Source organism: Mus musculus, chromosome X, assembly GCF_000001635.26.
Source record: "Mus musculus strain C57BL/6J chromosome X, GRCm38.p6 C57BL/6J".
Lineage (NCBI taxonomy): Eukaryota > Metazoa > Chordata > Mammalia > Rodentia > Muridae > Mus > Mus musculus.
The window spans coordinates 20,909,763-20,920,918 of record NC_000086.7 but is presented as its reverse complement, the minus strand read 5'-3'; the positions used below and the strand labels follow the sequence as shown (position 1 = coordinate 20,920,918).

The window sequence follows — 11,156 nt, the reverse complement described above, 5'->3', positions numbered from 1 at the left end:
AGTCTGCAGCGGGCAGCAGAGGAGTCGCGTCGTGCCAGAGAGCACCGCCGTGCTCCTGAGCCCCTCGCGCTCCGCCCCCGCGGCCCACAGACCCACTGCCCCTTGGATCCCCTGCCCCACGCCGCCACCATGAACTACCTGCGGCGCCGCCTGTCGGACAGCAACTTCATGGCCAATCTGCCGAATGGGTACATGACAGACCTGCAGCGCCCGCAACCGCCCCCGCCGCCTCCCTCGGCCGCCAGCCCTGGGGCCACGCCCGGCTCCGCGACAGCCTCTGCCGAGAGGGCCTCCACAGCTGCTCCAGTGGCTTCTCCAGCAGCCCCTAGTCCTGGGTCCTCGGGGGGCGGCGGCTTCTTCTCGTCGCTGTCTAACGCGGTCAAGCAAACCACAGCAGCCGCAGCCGCCACCTTCAGCGAGCAGGTGGGCGGTGGCTCTGGGGGCGCAGGCCGCGGGGGCGCCGCCGCCAGGGTGCTGCTGGTCATCGACGAACCGCACACCGACTGGTAAGCCGCTGTTGCGCCTCCTCGAGGGCCTGGGTACCCAGATGTTTCTACAGTGAATGAGCTATTATCGAGCGCCACTTGTGCGCCTGATATCTGGCCCCCTCGCCCAGTTCCTTCCTTTTAATGATTTGTGCTCAGCTCTCCCTTTAAGCCCCACTTTTACCTCCCCCAAACTAAAATGGGTACAAGGAGCAATTATCTGTTGCCTCTTCTTATTACTCATTCCCAAAAGCTTTTGGCTTCAATATATGCAGAAAGCTTTCAAGGGCCAAATGTGCCCTACCTCCTCTGTCCAGCTCTTGCCTGGAAGGTCTCATTCCCTAATGAGTCTTGTAAGCATTAGCACCTGCATTATACCTCACTGCAGAGCCCTTCCCTGGAAGTCTTTGGCTCTAAGGACTTCCTTGAGCATGTTTTGAGAGCCTGATTCACGCAGTTACCCTCACCCCTTGCCCAAAGGCCATCTCTCTAATGGATCTTGTGAACGTGTATCCAATTGATGCTATATGTCCCACCCCAGAGCCCTCATCAAAGACCTTTCAAACTTGTCTGTAAGCAGTGATTGAATGTGTCTGTTGTGTATTCCACCTCATTTTCTCATCACAAGCTCTGACTCTAATGGATCCTATGAACCTTGACTGAATGCCAAGTCCAGGTACGTGCTCTGAAGGGACCCATTTTCTCTGAAGGATCTAAGAGGCATTAAATGCTTAACATGTACTATTCCTAAACCTGCCTCAAACAAATCATTTTCCAAGCATGAATTCTGTGAGGGTTTTCAAGCTTTCTATGTGTGACTCATTACCAGTCTCTCCTCAATGACCTTTTCCTATAATGACTCTACAAGACATTTATTGAGTGCTTTCTGAATCTCCTGTTCTCCAGACACTTTTCCAAAGGTCTTTGGTGGATCCATTCAATATTGATTAGTTCCCTAAAATGAGAGCCTTGTCAAAAGATCCTTTCCTTTCAGCAAGTGTCTGTTGAATGTCAGCTATATACCCCACTCCCAATCCTCTATCTAATGATTTGTCCTTTAGGGGCTTCCATCACCATATACTGAGCACCTTTTACATGACCCAGCCAAAGACCTCTCCACAAAGGTCTGTGATAAGAGTTAATCCAATACTCAAACATCTAGCAGTTGCTGTGGGCACCATTTGGGTCACTTTTGCCAAAGGCTTTTTTGTTTCACCCTTCTTTAGAGCATTTATGGAACACTTGGTCTACATAGGCCTTCTCCACAAACATCTTTCTTGGATAAAAGGAGAGTTGTGCTTGCCTAGATCAAGTTTCTGCATTCCCTTCCCCTTTCCATTCGGGGCTTTTCCTCCAAGAGGGCATTTATCAAATAATTCCTAGCCTTCCTCATCAAAGGTCATTTGTGAATAAATTCAGTGAACACTAATTTCTCATCCACCCTGTACTCCAGTCTGATAACTTTCCTCCAAAGACCCTTTCCTCCAGTGACCCCCATGAGCATTTATGGAGATTTGTGTGTTTATGCTTGCTCCTCGGATACAGTTTCCTGCAGTGAATGTAGCCAGCACCTATGCAGTACCTGTTGTTTATAGGACGTACATCTCCTTTCATTATCCCTAGGAGAACCTGCCCCAGCCGTGAAGCCTGCCCTCTAAAGGCTTTCCTTCATTAACCCAGGACCCAGTATATAAGATTTACCCTTTCCCATCCCCTTTAGTAACCCCTGAGAATCCTCTCTTCCCAACCTTAAGTCCATGCAGCGAAATATCGTTGGTCTATTTAAGCCAGTCAACACGTACTGAGCATCAGCTGTATGAGTCACCCTCAGTCTCCTCTTTCCAGGGCTCTGGAAGTCCCTGCCATTGCCTTAAGAGCTCACACTCCAAAGATCGATTTCAGTCAACACTTACGGGGTACCATCTGCCTACTGGCTTGGTCACCCCTCCCTCAGAAGCTCTTGCCATGCCATCCTTTCTGTTTAAGCCCTTTAATCCATTCTACAGATAGTTGTTGCATTCTTTCTATGTGACAGAATATGGGATGCATTTGTTAAGCACTTTTCTATCCTGGGAAGAAACCTCCCTTAGTTCCCCCTTCTTCTACTCCTAATCACTAGCTGAATTTCCTATAACTTTTCCTACTTATCCCCATAAGCATTTGATATGCAAATATTGTATACTTTGAAGAACATACCCCCTGAAGTACAATTTCTCCCCATTATTTTTTAAGATTTATTTATTTTATGTATATGAGTACACTGTAGCTGTCTTCAGACACACCGGAAGAAGGCATCAGATCTCATTACAGATGGTTGTGAGCCACCATGTTGTCGCTGGGGATTGAACTTGGGACCTCTGGAAGAGCACCCAGCGTTCCTAGCCCCTGAGCCATCTCTCCAGCCCTTCTCTCCAATATTTTGACTAGATCCTGCCTACACACACACACTTTGTAGTCACCTCCCCAGCAGTCCTTCCCCTCTCTCATTAATCCAGAAAGTATTTATTAATCTCAAGCTGTATTCTGTTCAAATAACCACATTCTCATCAATACAGCAGGCTTCTTCACCTTTCCTCCAGCAACCCTTAAAATATATATTGAGCAGAGTTCAGAAATTCCTTTAGGGCGCTGTTGTTTAGGCTCCATTTGCTTTATTGAAGTCAGCAAGCATTAATGAGGCCTGTACTACGTATTGGTAGACATTCCTTCTCTGCTCCAACCCTATAAACAGGTTATTTAATTGCCCCTCCCCCAGTGTCTCAACTGAATATGGTGTCCATTCCCCTTTCTTGTGATGGCAATCCAATATCTACCTTTTTTTTTCTAATCTCCAGAAAACATTTATTGAGTACTTACTGAACTCAACAAAAAGATTATTCTCCCTCTCCTTCACCATCCTCAAAGCCCCCATTTATTGCAACAGCTCCTTCAGTCTTTTTTTTTTCTAGGCAATTTGGCCAATATTCATTTAGTGTCTGCTAGGTGGGTGGTAACATGGACAGAAGGAGAGAGCCTAAGTATATCAGGCTCAATTTGGGAACAGAGCCCTGCATGAGCTTGCAGACCTTCAGAACCATGCAAGCTTTGAGGATTTCAGGTTGGAACAGAGGAGGAAGTTGACAGTTTTGAAAGAAATGCATCCTTATGTATAGCCTGCTGCCATCTCTTCAGTCTTCACCATTCTCCTTTCATCCTGAGCCCCTGTACTTCGATGTTGCATCCTCTAAGATGAGAGGATTTAATTTTTTAATGTTTAACACACAGTCTACATACACAAGGCTGGCCTTAAATTTATCATTCTGCTGCCTCTACCTCTTAAGATCTAGGATTTGCAGGCATGTGCTCCATCTTTTTTTTTTTTTTTTTTTTTGAGATAAGTTGCTCCTGTGTATTTCAATCTGTGGCACAACTATTGCCCATGATCAGCATGCCACTTTTTTCATGAAGCAAGATAAGTGAAAATAGAGAGCAGAGTATGTTTTACATAGTAAGCAGTTATTTAATAAGACTATTATTCCAATAATATATAATATATGATGTATAATATATTATATATGACATGAACTGCATATTGCATGTGTTATATAATGACTTTATTCTCTATAGTATATCTACAAGTATAGGATTTTCTCCACAAAATAGAATAAAGTGGAACAAGAAATACAAAACTGTATTGCATATAGTAAAGGTAATTATTTACTAAACTAATTTTTGAGAGAGGGCCTTGCTGTGTAACCCAGGCTGGCTTCAAACTCATGATCTTCCTATTTCTATCTTTCAAGTGATGGATTACCAATGTGTAGAACTATGCCCAGCTGAAACTTTGATTCCACTTGTATATGTGTACTTATGTATATTCTGTTATACAACCTAGAGACATGTATGATATATATTTTATGTGGTATATATTATATAAGGCATATCTGAATCCTGTTTGACATAAAACATATGGGTCTTATATAATATATATGTGTGTATATATAGCATGAGTTATGTAAATATTTATATAGTGGGTTATATAAACTGTGTTTCTTATTGTGGCTTCTTTTCTTAGATAGACTTTCCTGGAAACAGACCCTTCACCTTCAGCTAGCACCTCTGTTGGTCTCAGTGGCTTACTTGGTGGGTGATCCATTCCTTCATCTTTGAGGGATCCCTGAGCCTGTGTCCCCACACCAGACTCAGATTCTGGCTGCTTCTTGTCTACTTACCATGAAAGCTGAACAAGGAGTTCCAACAGATGCCAAAGTGGGAGGCCTGGGTGCCCTCACTGTATACCAACCTCTTACTTCCTAGCTATCGATGTTACATTCTTCTGCTAGTGACTTCTCTTTACTTATCAAAAGAAACCTGAAGTTCTCAGGTGGTGTTCATAGCTTAGAGTTTAATGAGATTCCTGCTGTGTCCCTGGTAGCAGTGTTGCCCCTTGGAGAACCAGGACCTCTAACCTTGCAGAACCCTGAGGGAACAGGAAGCACAGATTCTAAGAGTGGATCACTGGGATTAATGGTAAGCTGGGCCATTCCCACTGTGACCTCTAACTTCCCAGACTCGTGTACTCTACCTACTATGAGAATAGCATACACAATAGTCATGGACTGCTTTTAGGAAGGTAATGCCCATTCTTGCATGGTGTCATCTCCAAAATGAGGTCATACCTATGGCTTCATTCTCTCAGGCCAACAGCCTCTGGGTGGTGTGGTATGGAACCTCACTGGTTGATTCCGTAGTCACCTCTTTATTTCACTTTCCTTTACTTTGTTATGACATGTGTCCTTTGGTTTGTTGCAATGTTATATGGATCCCATCCTGCTAGGGATCAAATATAGTTTTAAACCCTTGGGCACTGATGCTTGCTAGTCTTAGTCAGAAAATGAAAAGGCAAACCACACGTGGAAATTTCTAGTCAAAACAGATCACTTTTTTTTTTTTTTTTTTTGGTAGAGTAGAAGAAGCCCAATGCAGTCAGCTTGCCCCAAGTGACTGCTTGGTCTTGAGGTATGGTGTCATATCAAAGATTCAATGTTGATCTTTCTTGCTGGAAGACTGGAAAGTTGACTCCACATATAGCTTTTATCTCTGCTGCTATTGGCATTTCATTTGTGCTCCCATCTGCTAGCACTGGGGTGGCTCATTAGAGGCTGGCTGACATCATCTAGCTGACTCATCCTATCTACTTGGTTGCCTAGTACCACTTCCATAGTGGATGAAGCCTGGTGGGTGTTAGCACACAGTAAAAAGATCTTTATCCTTCCCTTTTGCCCACTTCCATATATGTTCACCCACAGTCTGTATCCCAGACCTCCTTGTCATGATTTTTTGGTCATTTTCCTTCCTGAACCCTAAACAACCATGCAAACCATTCATTGTCCATAAATATCTGACTTTATTTGGTGGGTGTGGCCTGACTCAGCTCATAATGAGCTGTTCTGGGTGCACAGTCACTTGGTGCCCCATGGTCAAACATTCTGTCTCTATCAGAGAGAAATACTGTAGTGGAATCTGTTTATCAGATGGCATATAATTGAGCCAGGCATGGTGGCACTTGCCTGGAACCCCAGCTCAGGAAACTAAGGTAACGGAATCACTAGTTTGATGCCAGCATAGGCTACATAGTAAGACCCTATCTCAAATACAACAACCATAAGATATCTAAGCCCCTACTGAAGATGTTATGCCCTAGCTCCAGAACCCTGAAAGTCTCATACTTAGGCTCCTCATAGGCTCCACTATGCATCTGTCTCCACTTCTGAGACCTCTGGTACCAGAAGACTTGGCAGGTCAAATAGCCTAAGTGGTAAGACTGTCTGCACTACATCTTGGATCTGCCACCCAGCCCCCTTATACTCTGATCCATACTCATAAATGATAACTTTACATATTGCTTGAAACTTGGGTCCTGGTATAGAATATGATGCTTCCAGAATTTGAAAGAAGCCTGCCTGCTGTCTCTCTTCACAGTAAAAGGCATGAAATGCAAAACTCTGCTCTACTCTTTGGAAGTGTTAGTCTGGCATGGTTTTGGTCACTGGATCCCTGAAATATTACTAATATGGTATGCCCCTGTGTCTTTGAATGGATTCTCTACTACCCACTCAAGCTCATGAGTCTTTTGATGTTTGAGAGACATATTCTTAATATGTACCCTAAACCAGCTTAGAACTCACTAGGTTGGCCTAAGCTGGCTTCAAATTCATGATCCTCCTGCCTTAGGCTTCTGAGTGCTGTGCTACCATCCCCACCTCAGATCACATGTGTCTTATCAAGGCAATATGCTAACCATCTCTTTTCATCTTGCATAATCCATGTGATGGAACTGATATAATGGTCCAGTGTGATATTCTGTGGGATGTCCAGATGCTCCAGATTCCTCTGAACGATATTATAATGTAGGTTGAAGGAAACAGCAGAGTGCTGTATAGGGAAAAACCATTGACAGATATTGTCCGTGCCACATGAGCTGCTTTTGTTCCTCTTTTCTAATCAGAATTGAAGAAGCGAATTTGCCAAATTGTTGGCTCCATGCCATACTTGATACCTTCTTAATCTGTAATAATAGCATGTCTAGCACGGTAGCTGCAAGCAGAGGTACTGGTTGGTGACATTTGCAGTGGTCTACAAGAATTCTCTGGATCTGCCCAGTCTCCTCAGAGACACAACTGGTAATTCAGTAGAGATATGATGAGGGACGTGCCCTCGTATCCTCTCTTAATCTTAGTTGCTTCATTTTCTACCATCTCCCCCAGAATGCATATAGCATTGCTTTCAATTTACTGTTGTTTTGTTCTGTTTTTCTCCCCAGTGCCGGGGTTGAAACCTAGAATTCCATACACATTAGGCAAGTGTTCTGCCACTAAGCTATACACCTAGCCCTGATTTACTGCTTTTGTAGAGGCATGGAGGTGCCATCTCAGAAGCTTCTATTTGGACTTCTCCTCTGGACTAGCTCTTAATCCCACTGGGGTCAGTCATGGATATGAACATTAGGATGTCTCTGGGTCTGGGGGACCAGGGTAGTAATTAGGAGTATATCCTGAGCAGGGCAGACACTGATTTATAAAGTACCTGGTTCACGTAAGGCATTCTGCATTTTCCCAAACAGAGGGAAGCTGTCTATGGAGTAAGGGTGAGTAAACTGTTTCTGCTGGTACAATGGCTTCAGGTAGGCCTGTAAGGTCAGGATGTTTAACTGCATCTATTCATGTATCCTTGTCCCAAGCCTTAGGATACCACTCCAGTCCTACTAGGGCTGAGCATGATGTGGCAGAGAGGTAGACCACTCTTCTCTGAAGTTCAACACTACTTAAAGTTAAATCCTGAGCCTGGTCCTCCCTTCCATATGTTCTCTAGCTACACCTTAAGGTTTCTTTAAAAAGAGCCAGGGACATCCTCTGCCTTTCATATTTTACCTTGAGTTGGCGGGTATATCAGATTTTTCTACAGTTAACCAGTGCCATTTAGCAAACAATTACCACAATCTGGTTACCATTTCCCTCACATCTGTCAAGTGTCAAAGCTATTTCAGCAGCTGCTTCACTTTCAGATTCCTAGTGTAGTCCACTATCAGGAAAAGTCACTGCTGCTCCCAACACGAGGGGCCCATGGTGCCACTCTTCATCACTCAAGAGAAAAATTTCATATTTCATCCTTTGCCACCAAGACACTTCCAGTGTCATAGGGCCTGCCAGAACATATGGCATTGATCCATATCAATGTTCCATATTATTGTTCCATTCACTGATACATATCAAGGTTCCAGCACAAACTGCACTTGCCTCAGAGGAATTTGCATGGTGATAGGTAGTATGTTATGGGCTGTCCTGTCACTAAAGGTGCTCAATTCCAACTGGGAGCTGGATGACCCAGCTACAGAATCATGTTAAGAGTCTACTTATGTAGTTTGACTCCTCTGGCCCAGTATTTTAGGTTGGCTTTCTGGAGCAGTTTCAAGAGGCAGGGATTTTCATGCAGAAGGCCTAACTGGGTCTACCTTTGGGGTCAACACTGTAGTGAGTAAAGAGTAGAGGAAAGGCTGGACCATCATCAGGTCAGAGATCTCAGCTGTTCCCAGGGGGTGCTCTGAAGCTGAGATGGCCCTTCAGAGTCAGCCCAGACTGAGGAAAAGAGGCTAGCCTTCTTTCTCAGGGTTAGCATTGCTACATTGAAACATTATGACCAAAAGCAAGTTGGAAAGAAAAGGGTTCCTTTGGATTACATTTCCACATCATAGTTCATCATTAAAAGAAGTCGGGGGAGGGGGTGCTGGAGAAATGGCTCAGCCTTAGTGGCTGAGAGAGCACTGACTGCTCTTCAGAAAGTCCTGAGTTCAAATCCCAGCAACCACATGGTGGCTCACAACCATCCGTAAAGAGATCTGACACCCTTTTCTGGAGTGACTGAAGACAGCTACAGTGTACTCAACATATAATAATCAAATAAATCTTAAAAAGAAAAGAAAAGAAGTCAGGGCAGGAATTCAAAGAGGCAAGTGCTGATGCAGAGGCCATGGAGGAGTGTTGTTCACTTGCTTGCTTTCCATTGCTTGCTTAGCCTCACTTTCCTTTCTTTTTCTTTCTTTTATCACTTTTCAGTGTTTTTAATAATCAACTGTGGAGGTCTAGTTCATTTCAGCCCCTTCACGCCAAGCGGGGGGAGTGGAGGAGGCCTGCCTTAGCTTCTCTGCCTTCTCCTTGTCTGCAATGACTAGGGTATAAAGGTAACTGCTACAGTGAACCTTGAACTTAGCATTACCCTTGTTGTTCTTGATCTTGATGGATTTTGCATCCTTCTCCTGGGCTGTGAGCAGAAAAGCCCTTGATTTCCTCAATTTCTCAAGGCGTGGTGATGGGTGTTCAGCACTAGCAAGCACCCGAAAAGCTGAATAGTAGAACAAAAGAGTACAAGAAAAACCTAGCCTGCTTTCTTTTAGCCCAGGGGTAGCACCATCCACAGTGGGCTGGGTCATCCTACACCAATTGCTAATTAAGAAAACAGGTTTGCCTACAACCCGGTGCATTTTTCTCAATTGACGTTCCCTTCTCTCAGATGGCTTAAACTGTGTCAAGTTGACATAAAACTAGCAAGCACACCTTCATATTCCCTTCAAGATCAGAAATAGTCTGGGGTTAAGCTCAAGAAATTAAGCGTTGTTGGACATGGTGACTCATGCCTTAATCCAATTACTTGGGAGGCAGAGGCAGGCAGGTCTCTGTGAATTCAAGGCCAGACTGTTCTACAAAGCAAGTCCAGACTAGCCAGGGCTACACAGTGAGACCTTGCCTGGGGGTGGGGGTGAAGGAAAGGAAAGGGAAGGGAAGGGAACGGAAGGGAAGGGAAGGGAAGGAAGAGGAAGGGGAAGGGGAAGAGGAAGAGGAAGAGGAAAAGGAAAAGGAAAAGGAAAAGGAAAAGGAAAAGGAAAAGGAAAGGAGGAAATTAGGTGTCACCTTGGTCTATGGAGGCAAAGCCAGGAGCTGTCAAAAAAGACCCAGACTTATTGATTTCAAAGAGGAGCCTGAGCAGAATACTGTAGTAGACACTATATTTATTGTCAACAAACAAAAGAAAACTTGAAGATGCATTTTTTTCACTTGAGGCTTCTTCCTCTCTGATGACTTCAGTTACTGTTAAGTTGACATAAAACTATTCAGCACACCCTTATAACCCATGAGACCAGAGATAGGTCAGGGGCTAACCTTAAGAAATTAGCCACATTCTCGTCTGATGGTTGTGAGGAAACAGTGTTTGTTTGTGTGTGTGTGTGAGAGAGAGAGAGAGAGACAGAGACAGAGACAGAGACAGAGAGAGAAACAGATGCAGAGAGAGACAGAGGCACAGAAAGGGACAGAGACACAGTTGGGGGAGACAGCGATATCAAAGAGAGACAAATTTTACAGAAAAAAAGGAAACAGATGCTCTTGAGTCCTTTTGTGCTCATCAGTGAAGCCGACAGAACTCATTTGTGCAATATACATATATCAGAGTTGCTGACTATGTACATGCCAGTGACCAGTGTTCCTAGGAGTGTCTCTTAATTTCATGTCCCTTCCATGAAAATCAGAACTGGAACCTCTGTGAAGAAGCCTGTCTGGTAGGAATCTTGAGCCTGGGAGAGAAGGCTGCTGAAAGCTGAGCTTATCTGGGTGGGGCTGGACACAATGACAAAGCAATTTGCGATGTGCCTACTGCTGCTGCTCCTGCTCCTCTGCTTGGGGCGTTCCCTCATCCTTAGATGCATCCCTCCCCCTCCCATCATTGCTGGCTACAGCTTCTTTACAACCAGCTGCAGCCTGTACCTCTCAATTGGCAGCTCCTATTCAGACGCAACTGTCCACCCATAGCAGATGACACCCATGATCAAGGTGCTGCTTCATGGTAAAGGAGAGAACACAGAGTCACTTTGGACCCTTGCAGACATAAGTACCAAGAACCACACAGGCACTGGAACACACCACACAACAGGCACATGTCATATATTTACACTCTCTGAGGTTCTTAGCCATTTACAGACCTCCATGCAGTTCAAAGTCTGTTATAATTGACACAACACCACTCATTTTCCACAGCTTTTACTGAAACATTTAGAATAGTAATGTGGTGAGATGCCATATTTTGGGGCATGCCTACTCTCTGTGGCCTTTTACAATGTCTTTACATACTTCCACAGATATCACA

At 44.5% G+C, this 11,156-nt stretch overlaps 1 protein-coding gene across 2 annotated transcripts in view; it reads left to right on the top strand.

Moving 5' to 3' along the window:
- Window positions 1-11,156, top strand: part of Syn1 (synapsin I) — a 60,408-nt gene continuing 49,252 nt past the window's right edge. For both annotated transcript variants that reach the window (NM_001110780.1, NM_013680.4), the window contains exon 1: window positions 1-506. In NM_001110780.1, the coding sequence (NP_001104250.1) occupies window positions 130-506 (377 nt within the window). In that variant the 5' untranslated portion in view covers window positions 1-129. The remainder of the gene's footprint in view (window positions 507-11,156) is intronic.